The 23,685-nt window shown below is 35.9% G+C and overlaps 1 protein-coding gene across 34 annotated transcripts in view; it reads right to left on the bottom strand.

Moving 5' to 3' along the window:
- Positions 1-23,685, bottom strand: part of KDM6A (lysine demethylase 6A) — a 236,173-nt gene that overhangs the window by 19,506 nt on the left and 192,982 nt on the right. For 28 of the 34 annotated variants that reach the window (XM_045383349.2, XM_005593364.4, XM_045383350.2 and 25 more), the window contains 9 exons: positions 14,973-15,102; positions 13,310-13,415; positions 12,485-12,690; positions 9,505-9,569; positions 9,356-9,430; positions 8,560-8,708; positions 6,164-6,278; positions 2,213-2,400; positions 1,278-1,419 (listed from right to left, as the gene is read on the bottom strand). In XM_045383349.2, coding sequence (XP_045239284.1) covers positions 1,278-1,419; positions 2,213-2,400; positions 6,164-6,278; positions 8,560-8,708; positions 9,356-9,430; positions 9,505-9,569; positions 12,485-12,690; positions 13,310-13,415; positions 14,973-15,102 — 1,176 coding nt within the window. Of the gene's footprint in view, positions 1-1,277; positions 1,420-2,212; positions 2,401-2,518; positions 2,722-5,070; positions 6,279-8,559; positions 8,709-9,355; positions 9,431-9,504; positions 9,570-12,484; positions 12,691-13,309; positions 13,416-14,972; positions 15,103-23,685 lie in introns of those variants that run through there. The other 6 variants (XR_012429950.1, XR_012429952.1, XR_012429951.1 and 3 more) reach the window with 2 other exon arrangements.

Below are 23,685 nucleotides of genomic sequence, written 5' to 3'. Positions count from 1 at the left end.
ACCAGGATTACTTTCAAAAGACAGCATTTTGAAAACAACACATGCTGACCAAATTATCTGCAGGAGAAATATTTAATGTAAACACTGTTTTAACAAAGACTAAGACAAACTTATTTAATCAATGAATATAAAGCAGTGTATTCCAAAATGAGCTTTTGAGAAAACTAATTCTTCAAAAGATACTGGTCAAATAAGTTTGGGGAATACTGTACACTGTAATTCTTCTCCCTCATTCACAAATTACATTAACATGTACAGTATCTAAAATATTTTACAAAAAATAAATAAAAATAAAGGACTTGTCCACTTGCTGAACTTTACTCTATCATTTCCCATATTTCCATAGCCAGAATTGCCCATCTTTTGGGGACAGAGCTAGTAGAGGAAAACATAGTTTAGGGAAACACTGCTATATAGCACTGTTTGAAAATAGTACCTCTAAATAGATTTACAAAATGGCTAAGATAGAAACTGTGAAAACAAATGTGAAGCTTACTGGTATTCAAACTAGGGTCCTAGATAAGAATTTACATAACTTATACTAAATTTTTTTTTTTTTTTTTTGAGACGGAGTCTCACTCTGTCGCCCAGGCTGGAGTGCAGTGGCCAGATCTCAGCTCACTGCAAGCTCCGCCTCCCGGGTTTACGCCCTTCTCCTGCCACCTTGCCCGGCTAGTTTTTTGTATTTTTTAGTGGAGACGGGGTTTCACCATGTTAGCCAGGATGGTCTCGATCTCCTGACCTCGTGATCCGCTCGTCTCAGCCTCCCAAAGTGCTGGGATTACAGGCTTGAGCCACCACGCCCGGCCCCTAAATTTTTTTAAGTAGCTCAGAAAAGAGACACTTTAAAAGATAGATGATTTAATTAAAAATTTAAAAATTAGCATTTTAGTCAAATCCCTATATTAACTGCTAATTTGTCTGTGACAACAAATATTCTGTGATGCCATTTTCCCCTCAAGTTACTAACGGTAGATTTTCAATATTAAAACTAAAGTTATCCTGGGATATCAGGTGGTTCAGAGGGAAATGGGAAAGAAGCACAGGTTTGTGACTCTACTGATTTATAATCATATGTGTCTTTTTTTCCTTTCTGTACCATAGTGGGCTAGTTGCAAGGGAAAAATGTTTTTAACATGTGGATTCTCATATTACATTCTGCTAGACTTCTGGACCACTTTGCTTTGATGTCAACATAATTCTAAGGGAGAAAAAAACCTTAATAGTTAACACTCCCCAAAAAGAGAGGGACTACAGCAGTTTTAGAAAAGACTTACTTAATCATTTCAAAAAGCTTTGGATCTGAGACCTTGATATTTCGTGCCATATTCCAGGAAAGATGAACCATGGGTACTATTGACTTCACACTTTGCAATTTGTTCCATTCGTACCGTTCCACTGCCAATTTATACTGGCAGGCTAGGAAAAAAAAAACAGTTATAAAGCAACCCAAAGTACCAAAAGATATGAAGATAACCATTATCACCTGCTCAGGTGATATCTTCAACATCAATTCTGAAAAACCTCAAAACACTATAAAAATAATTATGCTTTATGATAATTACAGTAGTAATATTAGCAATCATATAAAGAGCACTTCCTATGACTATATGCCAAGCATTGTGTTTTTATTTTTACCCATTATCTCATTTACTCTTCACCATCACCTTATTAATTTCATTACTTCCATTATACAGATGAAGAAATCGAGGACCAGAGAGGTTAAATAACTTGCCCAAAGTTACAAGAGCCAGATCCTGGTCCTAATCCAGGTCTTTTTGGCTCTAAACTCCACATTCTTAACCTTAAGTGAGTACTGCCTGAAGGCAGACGTAATTCAAACAGATTTTGACATTACAGATCTATTCATATGAAATACTAGATTTTTTTTAATGTGAAAGAATAAATTTTCTACTTTGTTTTCTCTCATAAGGGTTTTTTTTTTAAATAAAATAAAACCAAGCACTCTAAAAATTATTATTATACCCTTCATGTATATTAAAGCCATAAACCTGTTTTTTGCTAATATCTACGCTCTTAGATTTCCATTTGTTAACTTGAATTTAATTTATTGTACTACAAATTGCAATTCTATGCAAGGAGACATTCTTCTTACAACTTTTAGTAAGTTATATTTCAAGAAAAAAGGAACAGACCTATTGGATATAATCCTTTATAAATTAACTTTTTTTAAGCATATTCTTTATAATACCTGTAAGTGGACCAACATTCCAAGCAATGTTGTTGCACCAGCCAATAGCCTGAACCCAATGAACAGTGCCTGCATTTATCCAGACCAAATCTCCAGGTCGCTGAATAAACCTATACACTGGAACATTTGCTTCATAAAGATCTTCAAGGTTGGGCCACCAAGAACCCATTAGGAAATTCAAATTATTTCTGAAATAAGAAAAAAATAATGTAAATGGATCAACTATATTAAGAAGCTCCTAGTAAGACTGGAAGAAAACATCAAAATTTTTTTTAATGAACACTTGTTCATTTTATTGAAACGTAATTGCTTGTCCAAAAAGATCTGCTGTATGTATATAAAGAGTGTGTAATTATGGTTGAGTACTAAATTACTAAAGATCAGTGTTAGCATTTTTTTTTTTTTTTTTTTTTTTTTGAGACCAAGTCTTGCTCTGTTGCTTGGGTGGGAGTCCAGTGGCTCCATCTAGGCTCACTGTAAGTTCTGCCTCCCGGGCTCAAGCAATTCTCCTGCCTCAGCCTCCGGAGTAACTGGGATTACAGGCACCTGCCACCACGCCTGGCTAATTTTGTATTTTCAGTAGAGACGGGGTTTCACCAGGTTGGCCAAGCTGGTCTCGAACTCCTGACCTCAGGAGATCCGCCTGCTTTGGCCTCCCAAAGTGCTGGGATTACAGGCATTATAATACCTGTAGTAAGTGAACCGGTCCAGTATTACTATCTTAAATTGATTTTTCAAAGATCCAAATGAAATCCAAAGCTACTTTCAAGTAACACATAAGTTAATTTTTAATTTCATATCAACAAAGACTATTTTTGACTGAAGCCTTCTGCCTGGAGCACCTAGAAACCCCTAAAAGGTAAATGGAAGGTAGAGTTGACATCAAGTCATTTAAATCCATAAACAGGAACACTGTGGCAATACAAGTACCAGGAACTTCCCTTAATTTCTGAGGAAAAGGAGACTGGATGTCAGACTCCACATAGTTTTGATGATTAGCTGATTAAAACTACGCAGTTCAAAACAACTATCAAAAACAAACAATCTTGCACGTGCACAAATAATCATGACCACTACTACCAATATACTTTGGAAACATTCCATAGATCATATTATTAAGCTTTTATTTTAATATCTGGCTTCTTATTCTCCATCATGATACGAAGTACTTTTTAAACCACATAGTCACTTTTCCCATAAAAGAACTTTATAAAATTGAATTAACTACTTCAAATTTCATATTTTGGGGAAAGAAAAACTTACACAGTAAAAATGTTCCTTTCCGTAAGATCTAAGAAATAATCTTACTTTATTTATCTTGTGCTATAGCACATGAGAAAGTATACAATTGTTTTTACTGGTTTAAATTTAATTTTTTATCTAGATCAAGGGTTGGCAAACTATGGTTCATGAGCCAAATTCAAACCACTGCCTGTTTCTATAAATAAAACTTATTAGAATACAGCTATGTCCATTCACTTACGTACTATCTCTGACTGTGCCTGTTACAATGACACAGTTGTGACAGACAGCGTATGATCTGCAAAGCCGAAAATATTATCTGGTCCTTTATGGAAAATAAATTGCCAAACTATGATCTAGAAAGAACCTTAGTCTCTCTTTTTCTCTCTTGAAAAATGCAAGGCTACTCTCAAAAGTTTAGACTAGAGTGAAAATGGTAGCCTAACTGCTAAGAGATAAGGATGGGCTTATTGTGTGTGACAAGGCCAAGTAGATACAGTCCAGAAAAAGTTGCCTATAAAGCAAAAAATGGCTATAAACACAAATCTTAGCCTTATTTCACCCATGTATTGTCATTACAAAATTAGAGAAAACTTTTTATCCAAAAGCAAGCAAGTAATCCCAAATAGAACCCCCCCCAAAAATTAAACTTACCAAAAAGTATGCATCGTTTTAATCATATATTCAAAAGAATGGTTATTTCAAGACAGGTATTACTTAAAGCCATAAAATAAACTACAGATACAGTATATAGTCACTATCAAAAGCAACAATCTTTATGTGAAACAAAATTACAGTGAAACGCTGAAGAAGCAAGTACTACTTTCACAACTGAGTTATTAAATTTACCTAACCCTTCCTCCTAACTTGATATTTTTATTATCCCTAAGCTCAAGCTTTTTGGATGTCATCTGCTTATCCTAATTATCTTTTTTTTCCCAAGACACCTCTCCATTTAGATAGGAAAAAAAACTACACCCTAAAAATAGCCAGTCGCTACTCAGAAACAATGAATAAGGATTCCTGTATTATAGCTGCAACAATATAGTATTAACTCAAAGTTCAAGAAATAAAAATCTTTCTATAGCACAATGGAGATTTTCTATATAACAATGTTCTTTCTCTGCTGCTACTGGACTGCTGGTCCACAAAAAAAGTACAGATTAAAGTAGATCAGGTTATTTCATCAGTACATTAGAAGCTTTAAAACTCCCTATCTTTGGCTTTCTTACACTGAAAGAAACCAGTATATGAATAGTGAAGACAATATAAGGTAATTATCCCTTGCTTTTATGTAAGTAAACTGTGGATTAGTATCTTTTTTTGTTTTTTAACTACAATGCACTTCTTACTAAATCCAAATATTTAAGCAAAGATTCTTAAACCAAAGTGAGAAATTAGAAGTTAGTATGGGGCTGGGCGTGGTGGCTCACGCCTGTAATCCCAGCACTTTGGGAGGCCAAGGTGGGTGGATCACGAGGTCAGGAGTTCAAGACCAGCCTGGCCAATATGGTGAAACCTTGTCTCTAGTAAAAATACACAAATTAGCAGGGCATGGTGGCACACCCCTGTAATCCCAGCTACTCAGGAGGCTGAGGCAGGAGAATTGCTTGAACCTGGGAGGTGGATGTTGCAGTAAGCTGAGATTGTGCCATTGCACTACAGCCTGGGCAACACGGCAAGACTCCAACTCAAAAAAAGGAAAAATAAACATAAAGAAGTTAGAATGTGGAATACGTGTATAATTAGTTTTCAAAGTCATCTCATATGTAAATGTTTCCTGTGGGGTTTTTTCCCCCCTTTAATTGGGGTGGGGGCATAACACCAAATGCGTATATAATGTACATTTTCATCCTATACTAATTTTCTAATGTTATTACTAAATGAAAATATCAGGTCCTTATATAATAAAGTACTTTCTAGAAAAGAAGAAAAAGAATAAGGTTCTATTTAGACAAATGATCAAATTGAAACCAACTAAAAAAAAAAAATTCCAAAGTACTTTTTAACGCAAGATACAGAAATAAAAGCTATTTCTGAGATCTTAAGGAAAGGAACTATCCAATTCTTTCAACTAGAGAAAACAAAATCTGGGCTGATGTGGTGGATCACGCCTGTAATCCAGCACTGTAGGAGGCCCAGGCAGGTTGATCGCCTGAGCTCAGGAGTTCAAGAGCAGCCTAGGCAACATGGTGAAACCCCATCTCTATTTAAAAATAAAAAATAAAGTAATAATACATTTTATAAAATTTCTTCCTAGAAAAAGTTGTCAGTTTAAAAAGAATTTATATCATGATATGGCAAAGGGTATTATGGTCAAGCTTGAGTTATTCACAGCCTGTACAGGTGCTCAATAAAGAATTCCTTCTACTTCCTAAAACCATTTATAACAAAACAATTTTTCTTGGAAAACACACCTTTCAAATGAATAAGTATGCATTTTAAAAATTAACTAATAACTCAACTTTTCTATCTTCTTAAATTCATGGGTACTACTATTGCATGAAGTTGTTTCATGGCATCTTTCTTAAAGTATTTCCAATTTCACAAAATATAAGTTTTGGAATCAAATAATTTAAAATGAATTCTTTGCTGAATGGTAAGTGAATACTGGCAATGTATCCATTAGGATATCCAGCTTGGTAAGTTGTCCTTTACAATTACTGCTTTCTAGTACGTGTTTTAAGAAAATTTACTTTGGAAACCTACTTTTCACAGAAGTCATTCAGAACACCCCAGTAACCTTCAGGAACAACAAACCATTCACAGTCACCTGGGCCAATATTTATGTTAACTGAACAGAAGTTGTTATTTTCTTGATGACCTGAAATGTGAAAAGAAAAAAAATTGGAGCTCCAGTGGCGCAATTGGTTAGCACATGGTACTTATACAGAAAAAAATTAATCTTCACACTATAAGTTTATAGAAAAATGGGTCTTTGGAAACAAAACCTTACAAATGCTCAACAGAGAACACTATAGTAGTATTTAGTTCTTCATCACTGTAGCATTTTTATGTCAACTCCTAACATACTCAGTAAGAGCTTCTATGATAGGCAGTATAATCATGGTTAAGAGATTAGGCTCTGGAGCCAGGCTCCTTGGCTTAGTCATTACATGAACCTGGGCAAGTTGGTAAACCATTCTGACTCAGTTTCTCTGTATGTAAGAACAGATAATAATAATCTCTATAAATTGTTGGGCTGTTTTGAAGATTGATAAACTAATGAATGCATAAAACTGCCTAATACAGATGTTCCTCGACTTACAGATGGGACTACATCCTGATAAACCCACAGTAAGCTGAAAAATACCTTGAGTTCAAAATGCATTTAATACTCTGATAAACCCACCATAAAGTCCAAAAGTGGTAAGTTACACCATTTCAACTCAGGGACCATCTGTATACAGTAAACAATAAATATTAGCTATTATAGATATCATTACCATTTCTTTCCTTATGAACTAATCTCCAGGAACAGCGTTTACCCCATAACAAGGTACTCAAAATAATGTTTTTTGCCCAACATTTATATCAGTGTCCAATGATAGAGTACAGAACAGAATATAGTTCTTCCATCATGTATTCCAGAACTCTTTGCACTTTACCTGACTATGGATAAAATAGGACAGAACTGGGCTTCTAATGGTCTGAGGATAACAATTATAACCAATAGTTCTAATCCTGGCTGTATATTAGAATCCTCTGGGGACCTCAGTTAAAAACCAACCCACCCACCCACATGCATGGATCTGAATCCTAGAGATTAATTAATTACATATTTTTTTAAAAGCTACCAGGTGTGGTGACTCAAGCCTATAATCCCAGCACTTTGGGAGGTCCAGAGGGAAGGATAACTTGAAGTCATTATGTGAACCTCGAAACAATTAGCCAGGCATGGTGGCATGCACTTGTAGTCCTAGCTACTTGGGAGGCTGAGGCAGGAGAATTGCTTGAGCCCAGGAGTTAAACAAGATTACAGTGAGCTATGATCACATCACTGCACTCCAGCCTGGGTGACATACCAAGACCCTGTCTCTTAACAAAAAAAAAAAAAAAAAAAAAAAAGAAAAGAAAAAGAAACAAAGGACCAGGAGAATCAAATCAGCAGCCGGGATGGGGAACCACTGACCCATTTTACCCAGAAGCAAGCATAGCCCTATTTTCAAACAATTCTTAAGCATGACTCAGTGAAAATGTGAACAAAGAAGGAAGCAGTCTGGTTTTCAAACCATGGCTGCATCAAGTAGCAAAGAGAAGCACCTGAGGGAGACCTGCAGCCCACAGTACATTGGTACAGTTGAACTGGTTATCAACAGTATCTCTTCTAACTGATCAGTGCTGGGATTGTAGCAACTGTTAAATATTTTGAATATCACCCTGTGAAATTTCATGTTAATGCAAAGGAGCACAAAGAAGATAGTACTTCAGTATTGGATAGAAAATTTAAGTCTAAAAACAATGTAATTCACTTTACAAATGAAGAAAAAGACCTAAAGAAGAAATGTAACTTGTCAAAAGTGACAAGCCTAATTAGTGGCAAAGTCTAGACTAGTTATTAGAATGAGTCTAGTAATGTCTCCACATCATGAAGTTATTTTTAAACTGTGAGTTGTGATCCACTTAGAAAACTGCAACCTACACTTTAGTTTTTAAATGAAACAGAATGGAATAGACTGGAAAACATACTGTTCGATAAAACTGCTGCTGTATACATACATGTGCATTTGGTTACATATAAAACATACTTTTTATTGTTACTTGGGTTAAAAGAAAAATTAAAAAACACTGCACCCCATCACTCTCTGCAACAGATGGGACTAACAAGAGAGTCTTCAGGCCAAAAGAACTTATTTCCCAGTGGTGCTCCAATGACCCCTTTCCAGATTAAATTGTTATACTGTTTCTGGGCTATTACACTAAAAAAAGATAATGAAAAGGGGAAAAATCTTAATCTGAGCCCAGTTAAAAAGTCTAACATTATAACAGGAACAACTCTTTCAGTTTTATTCATTATAAATGACAAGATCCTGGCTGTCTTTGCATGTTTCATATTTTGATTTTGTTTTCAATTTTAACAAGGTATGTTAGTTCATACAAATTACCTGGTGTTCTGCTCCCTGGAACTTTCATGTATAGTTGAACTGTGTTCATGCCCAGTATGGTATGACCAACATGGCTTAGAAGATTTCCTGCTGATACGACACGCACAAAAGCAGGAAGTTTAGTCAGCTCATGTAGCTGCAACTTCCACCTGCAATAAAATAACACATCAAAAGTGAAACTCTGCTACAAGTATCTGTGGAAGTTTACCATTTCTTCAAAACTCTTGGGTTCCAATCAGAAAAACAATTAGGTCTATAAATATTTTACTTTTCCATAGGAAAAAACTTAAATTTTTCAATTTTTCCAAAGAATACTTCCCAACAAAAATAGGCATAAAAATTATTGACCAAGTAAATAAAAGAAAAAATACTAACAGTTGTACAATTATATTTTATAAATACATTTTCATGTAACTATTTCATATAATTAAAAATATAATTTTGTGATTACGTAATTAGCACATAGTCAGAGTCTTGATGAAAAACTATAGAAAAGTTTTAGGTAAAAAAAAAAATCTGGCAAGGTGCAGTGGCTCACAACTGTAACCCCAACACTTTGGAAGGCTGAGGTGGAAGGATCTCTTGAGCCCAGGAGTTCAACACAAGCCTGGGCAACACAGTGAGACTCCATCTCTACTTTTGGGAAAAAAAAAAAAATTTAGTTTAGCTTAAATTCATGTCAACTTAAAAACAAAAGAAAATAAATGAAACAGAAGAGGAAATTGTAGAGAATTCCCAGTCTAGCACAGGATAACTCTTTGCATTAGTTCACAGAAATATTACTATAAGGACTTACTTTTTGTCATCAGATAGGTCAATATTGGTCCCAAACTTTATGGTTTTAAAGGGTCCTTTCCTCCTCCTCCCAGAACTTAAAAAAGAGACACAGGATTAGAAACATGCCTTTTAAAAAGAAATACTAAGTGGACATTAAAAATGACTTACTTATCTGACGATGTAGATTCACTATCTGAGTGGTCTTTATGATGACTTCTTTTTTCATTTTCTTCCTATAGATTAAGCAAAAAGCATTCTAGTTTAGTGTTGTACAACTGGCAATCCTTTCCACCATACAACGGAAAAAAAAAATTCATATCTAGATTGAATAGTATTATTTGTGTTTTGAAACTAAGTTTCATGTTTTTAATATTTTGAGACAGGGTTTGACTCCTGTTGCCCAGGCTGGAGTGCAGTGTGTGATCCCGGCTCACTGCAACCTCCTCCTCCTGGGCTCAAACGATTCTCCTGCCTCAGCCTCCTGAGTAGCTGGGACTATAGGTGCGCATGACCATGCCCAGCTGATTTTTGTATTTTTGGTAGAGACGGGGTTTTGCCATGTTGCCCAGGCTAGTATCAAACTCCTGCGCTCAAGCTGTCTACTGGCCTCAGCCTCCCAAAGTGCTGGGATTACAGGCGTGAATCATCACACCTGGCCTTCAAACTAAGTTTCTATAGGCCTCTTACACATGAAAATTTCTTCAAACACCACATTAAATAAATAAATACCCAAGAAAAGTCGAATCTCACCGGCATGGTATCCAACTTCCTCCACTAGCCACAACGTTATATTACAGATTCTCATACTTGCCCCATTTTCAAGAGGAGAGAAAACTTGAGTAAAGCTGAAAGGCCTAGGACATCCCAATCTTGATTACAAATGATATAAGCTAGCAGAGGTGTGTGCATGTGTACACAACTATATATGTGTGTAGAAGGTAAGATACTTTTTATTCTTGATTATGAACAAAGGAAAAGTTCTTCCAGGGAGTATTTATTCCACAAAGAATTATACACAAATGACAAAATGTTTCTAACATTGGTAATTCAAGTGCTGGATAAATATAGGTATTTTTCAATGCAAATATTACTTTTATTTACAACTCCTGAGTCACGGACATGGTATCTGTTAACACTGTTTTATGATTTCTAAGTTAGCAGTACTTCTGACCTTTGGCTTCCATTCCTTTAAATGTATAGTGTCTGAACATTTGTCAAACTTTTCACATGTAATGGTCCATGTCTTAAAGCATACTAAAAAACCCCATGCTGGCCGGGCGCGGTGGCTCACGCCTGCAATCCCAGCACTTTGGGAAGCCAAGGTGGGCAGATCACCTGAGGTTGGGAGTTCGAAACCACCCTGATCAACATGGAGAAACACCGTCTCTACTAAAAATACAAAATTAGCTGCATGTGGTGGCAAATGCCTGTAATCCCAGCTACTCGGGAGGCTGAGGCAGGAGAATTGCTTGAATCCGGGAGGCAGAGGTTGCAGTGAACCGAGATCATGCCATTGCACTTCAGCCTGGGCAACAAGAGCGAAACTTCGTCTCAAAAAAACAACAAAAAACCCCCATGCTTTCTTTGGTTATGGAACTCTCCCCATTTAAATAGACTGCCTCTTACTATCTTTGCTTTTCAACTCTTCCTCCAAATTTTCCTTTGATGATCTTTGACTCCTTCTTACTACTTATTCTATCCTGACTATAATATTAGCAGGTACTTGAAGCCTTTTGAAAGTTTGAACTACAGATTTATATGGACAACGAATTCACTGGAACTCAGTAAAGTCACAGAATAGTTTTTACTGGATGAATTTCTTTGTAGTATATAGGGAGCGGCAAGTGGGAAAGGAAGACAAATATAATTTACAGGTAGAAATGCTATCTTGATTGAAAGTATGAGTTGGCAGAATTTTAAACAGAGACAACAAGCAAATCTAATGAATCACAAATTAAAGACTTTCAGCCACATACTATCAGTGGTAGGATATGTGAAGAACAAACAACTTAGTGCAGACAAGTATTTGAGTAATACATTTAATAAACTCATTTATTTGGATGTATTATGTTCACTTTGTAGGAGAATTCACAAAGTTCTCATTATAGTGCTAGAGGATTTTTGTAATGCTTCAGTGCTGAAAGGGCTATATGGGTCTTTTAATAATAATAACCCTCTGAGTTTTATATTTTTGTTTTTTTTAATTTCCTCCTTCAGTTTTCTCTTATAGCCTAAGATTGGTAAGAAGAACACTAATGTTTCCTGCAGGAGTTGTCTATGAGATAACACTAATCTGGCAGAAGAAAAAAAAGGGAAGACAAGACGGGATTTTGCAAGCATAAAATAAACCTAAGACTTAGTTTATCCTCTAAATTAGTGGTTCTCAACCAGGAGCGAATGTGCCCTTCAGGGGATATTTGACATGTCTGGAGATATTTTTGAGAAGCCAGAGATGCTAATAAATACCCTGCAAGGTGCAAGACAGTCCCCCCACAATAAAGAATTATCCAGTCCAAAATGTCAATACTACGGAAGTTAAGAAACCCTGCTCTAAAAAAAGTATCCCAGAAATGAAGGACATATTTCGCTAGACAGTAATTCTATTTCCCCATGATGATATTTACTTCACGAACCCATGGGTTTGTTTAGACTTTACTAAAAGCAAACCGAGGGTGGGTGTGGTGGCTCACGCCTGTAATCCCAGCAGTTTGGGAGAGCCTGAGGTAGGCGAATCACTTGAGGTCAGGAGTTCGAGAGCAGCTTGGCCAACATGGTGAAACCCAGTTTCTACTGAAAATGCAAAAAAGTTAGCTGGGCGTGGTGGCACGTGCCTGTAATCCCAGCTACTCGGGAGTCTGAGGCAGAAGAATCGCTTGAACCTGGGAGGTAGAGGTTGCAGTGAGCCAAGATCGTGCCATTGCACTCTAGCCTGGGCGACAGAGGGAGACTCCGTCTCAAAATACATACATACATACATACATACATACATACATACATACATACCTACAAGAAAACTGGATAGCACTTACAAAGTATTTTATGTAACATAAAATGATGAGATGCATATAAAAGTAATGTGTCCTTTCAAAACTCCAAAGTAAAATCATCTTTAAAGTCCTAAAATAATCTTTAGGATACAAATACTTACTCTCAATGATTCCTGGAATGAGGAGGCCTGGTACTGTGCATATTTAGCAATTGTAGTATGAGATCTATTACTTTCACAATGCCAGATTTTCTTTGTTCCAGTGGGATCCCAGTTTTCATCTGCTGGCTGCAACAACTGTGTCCTCACTTCTACCATATGTTCATTGTTAGCTTCCACCAAAGTTTTAGTAGAGAAAAGTCCCAGGTCTTCATGAATACATAAATGTAGTTAAAAAATGAAAATTATATTTGGGATAATATTTTAAGTGCTTGTATTTTTTTTAAAGGAAGAAGGTAAAGCATTTTATGGCACTGTATCCAGTTCCCATAAAAAACTAGGGCCTCTGCACAACCTGAGCTATGTGCCAAGTTTGCAGAACCATTAGCTGAAGCCTTGAATATAACTGCTATGTCATCCCATCGGAGAAAGAATTAAGTGTGCAAGGACTGAAATTTCATTTATTTATTTAATTTCTGCAGATGCCAGGAAATACTTATGGGACTACAGTATTTATTAGTAGCATCAAATTTCACCTACATTTTATAATCAATTTTTTTCTATTAACCTAAATCACAATTATGTAAATGGACCCAAATAATAGCTAAATTTAAAAACCACCACAGAATTGCCAGTAACCAGTATCACCAACAATATATTCACATCATGGATTAAAGAAGTGATATACACACACACTCTCTCTCATTCTTAGTACTAAAAAAAATTAAAATACCAAAAAAAAAAAAAAAAGTTTCTGCCAGTGCTTGAAAAGTTAAAAGACAGCGAAAGAAATAGACAAACTTTTTCCTTTTTTTATTTAAGGCTTACCTAACTTAAGAGCTCCAGCAAGGCCACGTATTACTGTAACAGGGTTGTTCGGATTTGTACAAAATTGATGTAATGGAGGAAAGAAAGCATCACGTTTATTTTCCAACTGTAAAATTAAAATATGTGGTTAGATCTCAGGAAAACAGAGCTTTTATTTAAATATTATGCTCCAAATTAATATTATTTTTCACAATTTAAATAATGCATTTTATGGGGTGCTATTTCTATTTGACAGTATCTTATCACTATGACTTTTGATTCTAGTTTAAATTAGATAGTAACCACATACATTTCTCCCGTCCATTTTATCATGACAAAAATATGTAGGAGAAATGAAACTGAAATTAAACTTTAAAATCAAAGTGTTTCAAACATTATTCAGTTTTAAAATGAAAAGACAATCCTGACACATGCTGCAACATGGATGAACCTTGAGGACATTATGTTAAGTGAAATAAGCCAGTCACAAAAAGACAAATATTGTATGGTTCCACTTACATGAGGTATTTAGAATAGTCAAATTTATAGAAACTGAAAGTAGAATGGTAGTTGCCAGGGGCTTGGAGGAGGGAGAAATGGGGAGTTGTTCAGTGTGTAGTTCCAGTTTGTCAAGATGAGAAAGTTCTGGAGATTGGTTGGACAACAATGTGAATATGCTTAACAGTACTGAACTGCACACTTAGAAATGGGTAAGATGGTAAATTTTATGTGTTTTTTTAAAAATCACAATAAAAGAGAGGAAAAGAAGAAAAAATTGTGCCTAAACATATTATCAAAGAAAGCAGACTGAAGAGGACCCATGAAAGATAAAAACTTAATTTTGCATTTTTTTTTTTCTCTTCAGAGCTCACATTACAAGTTTTTTTTACATGTCTATCCCAGTGCTTCCCTTACATAGTAAGGGATAAACAATGACTGGTTGGAGGAAGAATTAATATGATAATATTTGGCCTCTAGAGGGCAAAGGGGTTAAATCTATAAAACAAACTCCAGTACCATTTTACAGATGCAAGATCATTATACACATACTACCCTAACTTTATACTTACAAAAAACTTTGATTTGGGATAGAAGCAGGAAAATGAAAGGAAATAGGGTAGGAAGATCTATTTGGAAGAAACAGAAATAGGAGTTGCTTTGACTGAACTCTTAACAACTTCCTATATCAGATTCCTATATTTCTATAAAGTAAAACTAGTATCTAGTTTTAAATAGCCTATTAAATTTTTTAGTGACATATATCTACTATCACACTTACGTTTTCACTTATTTTGAAGGTAGTATCTTTTTTGGGGGGCAGATGTATAAAACAGAATGAATGTTAAGGTCCACATAACTAAGTAGAATGCAGATTTAAAACCCAGTTTACCCAAAAAACGTTATACTTTTAGGTAGCTTTTTCCTAATACTGCTCAAAATTAGAGCAATAAAAAATATTTCTCATGATTCTAATATCATCACAGTTAATAGCTGAGAAGGTCTTTTAAAAATGCTATTACAAAATCTTTTTGAATGTATCTTTCCCCACCAAAAAAATACTTAATCTGTTGCCAATAATCGTAATGTTTCCTAAAGGGCATCCATATAAATTTAAAGAAAGATTTTATGAAAGACAGGTAGTTGCAAACACTGTTTTATTTCCAGTCAGTCAATTCAGACTCACGTAAATACTAGGTGTAGGTGGATTCAACTTGTCCTTTGGCAAGGGAGGGTATGGTGAAGATGGTGGTCTTGGAGGTGGACATTTATCCAACAAAATGCTACTGTTAGATAAGCCATTTTTACCTAGATTCCTTAAAAAAAGAAGAAGAAGAAGAAGAAGGGATAAATAAATCAGTTGTACATTTATTTGGAAAACAGAAAAAAAAAAAAAAAGAATCCTGAATTAAGTCCTAATTAAATTACTAGGCATTTGCACAAGTCCATGAGATGTGGGATGTAGATCCATCAGGAAAAACACTAAGAACGATTGTTAATTTCAGCAAAGACTTGATGCCTATATATCCTCCACTGAAGGAAAATAAAAAATATCACAACATATAAATTATTGATGACATTCCTTATTTTGTTCGTAATTTTCCAATTTATTTTCTTCACCTAAACAACAAACATGAGCTACAATTTCCTCTCTACCATCACATTCTTTTCCAACAATGTTAAAATATTAACTTGACCAAAAAAGTTCTAGATAATAGTAAAAAACAGAATGTCTCTTTTCCTATGTCTCATCTTAGCAATTATAATCAGAATATCTTTGTAACAACTCTCAAACCTGAGATTTTTTTCCTTTTACTCAAATCAGAAAAAAATTTCCTGTGCAACTCCTTGACTAATAAAATTCAGCAAGATGCCAATCTAGTAACTTATACAGCAAATTATAGTATTTCTTTTTAAACAAGGCATATAATTGCTATCTACTCTCTGACATTGTATATAATTATTACTTACTGGTATTTAGGTTGATGAAGGTATCACTCTGTTAAAATTATAAATTCGTGTTTTTTTTTTTTTGAGGCGGAGTCTCGCTCTGTCGCCCAGGCTGGAGTGCAGTGGCGCGATCTCGGCTCACTGCAAGCTCCGCCTCCCGGGTTCCCGCCATTCTCCTGCCTCAGCCTCCCTCCTGAGTAGCTGGGACTACAGGCGCCGCCACCACGCCCGGCTAATTTTTTTGTATTTTTAGTGGAGACGGGGTTTCATTGTGTTAGCCAGGATGGTCTCGATCTCCTGACCTCGTGATCCGCCTGTCTCGGCCTCCCAAAGTGCTGGGATTACAGGCTTGAGCCACCACGCCCGGCCTTAAAATTATAAATTCTTAAGATAGGGTAGAATTATTCCCTAAAAATAATTCTTTTAGTGCAAGTAAGAAAGACATTTCCAACGTTTCTACCAAACTTAGAAAATCAACAAGAAATAATTTTGAGCTTTCAAACCACTCCAGGTTAACTAACTTACCTCACCGAATTATTACAAATTCGAAAGCAATAAATGCATTAAAATATCAAGTACTCTTAACATATTAAATTTCAGGTAATAATTTGAAATTTTCAATTATTCTGGGAAGTCAAAAAACTCAGTAACTTTACTTAAGAAGGAATTAGCTACTTTCATCACAAATTGCAGAATAAAACAGGTTGAATTTATTTTCCTTATCTTGCTACACTGAACAAAGTGTTACCAATTAGCCTGTTTTGGTTGGTACTAATGAAAACTAGGCCTTAAACTTTCACTGCCATAGATTTTTAAGATGTTATACTAAATAGCACCATAGGTGTTACTTTAATTTTTTCAACTACAACTCCAAGTAAAAACAAAAAAAAGTTCATGGCAGGCCTCAAAGGAATGATTTACGTTTAAAATAATTGACTTTTAAATGAAAATATATGAAAATATTATTAAACTGAAATTTTACTTTCAGCTAACAATTAAAGGTTGAATAAATTTTCTGTCCAAAACTAGTTTTCAATCTCTCTCCACAAAGCACATGTGCCTTGTATATTTAAAGACAGATATACACTTAAGCCTTTAGATTTGGGTATAAAATTAGTACCAATTTATAAACTCCATCAAATTTTTGCTTTTAACATGTAGAGAATTTTTGGTGAGACTGGGAAAGAAACAATTCAAGTATTATCATTAAACTAATGCAAGACAAAACAGTTGCAATATCTACATAAATAATAGTTTTCATGCTGAATTGTATATCTGCCACTCTATCGAATATAAGCAAAATATGACTCAGAATACAGAAAATCTGTCTTTTAGGAAAGGAGATGGATATACTACTGTATAGTAAATGGTTACTATTTTGAAGAAATTGAAATATATGAACCATGTATTAAAACTGTGCTATAAAAGAGCGTCTCAAACTAATTAAATGTGGCACCAAAATGTAAGCTTCTACAACATGCTGGACACTCAGAGATGAGACTAGGAAACAAGGTTTGACAGATTAGTAGAATTCTGTCTCTATCATTTCTATAGTTCCGTAACAAAAAAGAGAAACGAGAAAGTAAAACAATGGAAAATGTTGTTGCCAATATTTTAAAATAGAAAAGAAAAAAGCGGGGCATGACTAGTACTTTCAGGGAGCTGATAATTCAATCAATTGAATGTTGCAATTACAATTTTAGACATGCAAGAAGAAAAAGTATTATAACTGCCTTTTAATGTATACCACTGACCACTGCAACATTAAGATAAACTAAACAAGAATCAGATTAAAAAATAACCAGCACTTTAAAAACTAACTACATATACGGAAATAAAGGGGTACCCAATAGTGCATACAAGTCATACCTAGACATTTCTTACTGTGTTTGAAACGCTGACTACCTGCCTATTAAGGTCAAGTTTCAAACACATAGGAATTTCCCTGAAGGAACTGATGACATATATAGTGCTCTGCATAGCAAATATAAGCTATTTCCACTTAAAATATATTGACCAATCCCAATGCAAAGGGCAGGGCTGTGGATAACAGGAATAGACTTTATCTTCTGAATGTCTAAATGTCCAACACTGTTTAGAACACCTCGAGCCAAGTAATAAAACTTCCATATAAAAATCCAAAGTGGAGAAAGGAGTTGAAGAAAGAAGCAGATTTTGGACCAAAACAGCATGGTACTGGTACCAAAACAGAGATACAGACCAATGGAACAGAACAGAGTCCTCAGAAATAATACCACACATCTACAACCATCTGATCTTTGACAAACCTGACAAAAACAAGAAATGGGGAAAGGATTCCCTATTTAATAAATGGTGCTGGAAAAACTGGCTAGTCATATGTAGAAAGCTGAAACTGGATCCCTTCCTTACACCTTATACAAAAATTAATTCAAGATGGATTAAAGACTTAAATGTTAGACCTAAAACCATAAAAACCCTAGAAGAAAACCTAGGCAATACCATTCAGTCCTAGGCATGGGCAAGGACTTCATGACTAAAACACAAAAAACAATGGCAACAGAAGCCAAAATAGACAAATGGGATCTAATTAAACTAAAGAGCTTCTGCACAGCAAAAGATACTACCATCAGAGTGAACAGGCAACCTACAGAATGGGAGAAAATTTTTGCAATCTACCCATTCTGACAAAGGGCTAATATCCAGAACCTACAAAAACTCAAACAAATTTACAAGAAAAAAACAAACAACCCCATCAAAAAGTGGGCAAAGGATATGAACAGACATTTCTCAAAAGAAGACATTCATACAGCCAACAGACACATGAAAAAATGCTCATCATCACTGGCCATCAGAGAAATGCAAATCAAAACCACAGTGAGATACCATCTCACACCAGTTAGAATGGCGATCATTAAAAAGTCAGGAAACAACAGGTGCTGGAGAGGATGTGGAGAAATAGGAACACTTTTACACTGTTGGTGGGATTGTAAACTAGTTCAACCATTATGGAAAACAGTATGGCGATTCCTCAAGGAACTAGAACTAGATGTACCATATGACCCAGCCATCCCATTACTGGGTATATACCCAAAGGATTATAAATCATGCTGCTATAAAGACACATGCACACGTATGTTTATTGCAGCACTATTCACAATAGCAAAGACTTGGAATCAACCCAAATGTCCATCAGTGACAGACTGGATTAAGAAAATGTGGCACATATACACCATGGAATACTATGCAGCCATAAAAAAGGATGAGTTTGTGTCCTTTGTAGGGACATGGATGCAGCTGGAAACCATCATTCTTAGCAAACTATCACAAGAACAGAAAACCAAACACCGCATGTTCTCACTCATAGGTGGGAACTGAACAATGAGATCACTTGGACTCGGGAAGGGGAACATCACACACCGGGGCCTATCATGGCGGGGGGGAGGGATTGCATTGGGAGTTATACCTGATGTAAATGACGAGTTGATGGGTGCAGCACAGCAACATGGCACAAGTATACATATGTAACAAACCTGCACGTTATGCACATGTACCCTACAACTTAAAGTATAATAATAAAAAATAAAAAAATAAAAATAAATAAAAAATAAAAACAATCTACAAAGAACTTAAACAAATTTACAAGAAAAAAAACAAACAACCCCATCAAAAAGTGGGCAAAGGATATGAACAGACACTTCTCAAAAGAAGACATGCAGCCAACAGATACATGAAAAAATGCTCATCATCACAGGTCATCAGAGAAATGCAAATCAAAACCACAATGAGATACCATTTCACACCAGTTAGAATGGTGATCATTAAAAAGTCAGGAAACAACAGATGCTGGAGAGGATGTGGAGAAATAGGATCACTTCTACACTGTTGGTGGAAGTGTAAACTAGCTCAACCATTGTGGAAGACAGTGTGGCAATTCCTCAAGGATCTAGAGCTAGAAGTACCATTTGACCCAGCGATCCCATTACTGGGAGTATACCCAAAGGATTATAAATCATGCTATTATAAAGACACATGCACACGTATGCTTATCGCGGCACTATTCACCATAGCAAGACTTGGAACCAACCCAAATGTCCATCAATGATAGACTGGATTAAGAAAATGTGGCACATATACACCATGGAATACTATGCAGCCATAAAAAAGGGTAAGTTCATATCCTTTGCAGGGACATGGATGAAGCTGGAAACCATCATTCTGAGCAAACTATCACAAGTACAGAAAACCAAATACCGCATGCTCTCACTCATAGGTGGGAATTGAACAATGAGAACACTTGGACACAGGGTGGGGAACACTACACACTGGAGCCTGTTGTGGGGTGGGGGGCGGGGGGAGGGAAAGCACTGGGAGAAATACCTAATGCAAATGACAGGTTGATGGGTGCAGCAAACCAACATGGCACATGTATACCTATGTAACGAGCCTGCATGCTGTGCACATGTACCCTAGAACTTAAAGTATAATAATAATAAAATAATAATAATAATAAAAAGCAGGTTTTGCAATGGATTTAGAGATTATCCCATCTTAAATCCTTTTCTCTCAGTTTTTAAAATCTCTCTGAGAAAAGTCAGAGTAGGGGGATATTAATTGTTGCCCAATTATTTAAAATATTGGCTTAAACTTATCAAATTTACCCATATCATTTGGTAGGTAGAGAAATGGTGAAAATGTGCTCTGTGATAAACCCATCTACACTTTAGTTATCCTTTGTTAGGAAGCTCCTAGACCAGAGACGTCAAGTCTCTTGTATCTCTGTTACTTTCCCCTTGAGTTCTGGACTCCTGCCCAGCACAGGCCACCATCAAGAGAACACAGAAATGGCAAACAACATGACACCTATCATTTGCCATCTTACCTTTTTCTCTATGCCTCAAAAGATTTTTATCTCCAACTTATCAGAGCACTTTTTTGTCTCTTCAGTAATTGAGTCCTGGATTTACTGGAATAACCCAGTAACCTCAGGGATCTACAGTGTTTTGATGAATCTAGCTGTTTACAAGATATATATATACATATATATATATATGTATATATATAATTAAGTCTCCATAATAAGGCAAAATTGCCTTTTCGAGTTAAAAGCTGAAAATAAAACTAAAAAAAGTACTTAAATACCCTGAAATAAATGTTCGTATATGCCTGGAAAATGAGATGGAAGATTATAATCTTTAATACATTAAGAAACACAATCAGCTGGGCGCAGTGGCTCACGCCTGTAATCCCTGCACTTTGAGGCAGGTGGATCACAAGGTCAGGAGATGAAGACCATCCTGGCTAACACGGTGAAACCCCGTTTCCACTAAAAAAATTCAAAAAAATTAGCTGGGTGTGGTGGCACACGCCTGTAGTCCCAGATACTTGGGAGGCTGAGGGAGGAGAATGGCGTGAAACCGGGAGGAGGAGCTTGCAGTGAGCTGAGACTGTGCCACCGTACTCCAGCCTGGGTGACAGAGTGAGAAAAAAAAAAAAAAAGAAACACGACCAACTAAGCACCTGTAGCACAAAGCTTTATTAATACACAACTTATGAAAACTGCTACTATACACAGTTTGTAACTTGGGGAACAGAACATAGCTCCGTGGAACTCTTTCTGACAATATTCCTCCTTAGGTCCCATACAGTTCATGATGTTAGTTTTGGACCTCTAAATCTTTCCCATTTTCTAGGAACTGTCCTGAGTCTACAGAGAGTGGATGAGAGAGAAAGCCCCTGCTCCAGTAGTGAGAGCAGCAGTACCTAGGAAACAGGACAGAGGCCCCAGCAGATGAGTGAGGAGCAGGTAGAAGACAGTCAGAGTGGCAGTGAATCAAGGCACTGTGTCTAAGGAGAGCCAAGTTTAGCATTTAATCTGAACACTCCCTATTTTGTGTAGGCCCAGAGTTGAAGTGAATGATAGCGTAACTTCTAAAAAACACTAATATAAAAACCTACAATATAAAAATTTCTAAAGAAACAAATTTTAGGAACTCAAGAACCTCACTACATGCTTTAGAATAATTTCATTTAGAGATCATCCAATGCACTTTTAAGTTACTGACATTAAAAAATCGTGTAACACAGTTAAGATTAATTACAGTAATCACCATGTTGTAGGTCACTAAGGAAAATGCTGCCAACAATGTGTACCCAATAAAGAAAAAAATATATATAAAAAAGGATGTAATTTCTGCTCTAGTCTATGTCAGACTAACAGCTAAATAGTTAAAGTTTGACAGGAAATAATAAAATAGAAACTAACAGAAATAGAAACTAATGGAAAATAAAACACAGACCAGCCGGACGTGGTGGCTCACACCTGTAATCCCAGCACTCTGGGAGGCAGAGGCAGGTGGAACACCTGAGGTCAGGAGTTCCAGACCAGCCTGACCAACATGAAGAAACCCCGTCTCTACTAAAAAATACAAAATTAGCCAGGTGTCGTGGTGCACGCCTATAATCCGACCCAGCTACTCAGGAGGTTGAGGCCGGAGAATCGTTTGAACCCCGGAGGCAGAGGGTGCGGTAAGTCGAAATCGTGCCACTGCACTCCAGCCTGGGCAACAAGAGCGAAACTCTGTCTTTAAAAAAAAAAAAAAAAAAAAAAAAAGGGAAGAAAAGAAAACACAGACCAAAAGGTATTTTAAATGCTCGAACTCTTTAAAGAAAAATAACTATAGTGTAATTTACAGTAAAGTTCTAGCGTCACAATTAAAGTGATAAATTTAAATTAATTAATTGAAATTTTTTCCCCATACTCCACTGCTCCTACCCTATATCCCTCCCAAGCAACAAACTTACATATAAATAATAAAATTTAATTTCACCTCAATCACTTGTCAGTGACAAACATTTAACGGTAGACCCAGGATACCTTCTAATAAAATAATCTGAACAACAGAAAAGATAATCACACTTTTAGATAACAATAAATAAGACATATAAGCACTAGCACCTGCAGGAAGAGGTTTATATGGCTATAAATAAGAATTGTTTTGAACTTTAAAATGTAAAAGCTATATTAAATGGTCAATGCAGCCAAACTAGAGCTAATGTTTATATTTTCTATTTATAGAATGGTTATTTTCTATATATCATGACAATCTAGAACCAAAAAAAGATCTTTTTAAAATCTACTATATGTCTGCTCAAACTTAAAATTTAATGTATCAGAAAATATTACAGAATTATTTCTTGTTTGTTCCAGGTATGTTAACTAAGTTTCATTCAAGATTTAGTCACTTATAGAGGACAACAATTACAAGTAAATAAGAAAAATTATATATGTGCTATATACAATGAAAAAGCCAGTAAGAATCTATATGTCCTCCAAATATCAGAGAAAGATGGTGCTGCCTGATCCTTTGATTCTTCTTTTGTGGGACAGAAGAGGTTCATTTCTTCGTAAATTTCTGAGGCCCTGCCCTTCCTAGACTAGCAGAATATGTCTGGCTCCTTCCAGAATGGCTGACGGTCTGTCGTGTCTCTCCATTGCCCATTGCCCCTGACCTCTTCCTTCCTCTTCTGCCTGTTTTATAACCTCTTCTAGATTCAAATAAAACAGTCCAGTTTTCTCAATTGTAAGCAAAGACTAGCCTTGATAACTGACGGGGTCCATTCCTAGCCTAACATTTAATAGGCTCTGATCAAAAAAAAAAAAAAAAAGGATTTTCCAGCCTTGCTGTATTTGGCCAAATAAGATTTAACCCATTCTCTTATTTAAATCCCCAAAGTGAAGTCAATCACCTTGAAGCTGACAACCCTAGTAACCGGTAGAGGGCAGTAATAGCACAACCAGACACACCCACTCAGAATAAGCAATTTACAGGAATACTTCTCCCATCTGATTTGACCACAACATCTAAGCATAACAAAGCTTCTGTCAAACTCTTATTTCAGATGAATGACTACCCCATCTTTTGCTTACTTCCTGTATCTTAAAAGATCCAAATTTCAGCATTCTGATC

The sequence above is a fragment of the Macaca fascicularis genome, chromosome X (assembly GCF_037993035.2).
Source record: "Macaca fascicularis isolate 582-1 chromosome X, T2T-MFA8v1.1".
Classification (NCBI taxonomy): Eukaryota; Metazoa; Chordata; class Mammalia; order Primates; family Cercopithecidae; genus Macaca; species Macaca fascicularis.
Note: the sequence above shows the minus strand (reverse complement) of the source record. Positions and strands in the feature narration are given on the sequence as shown.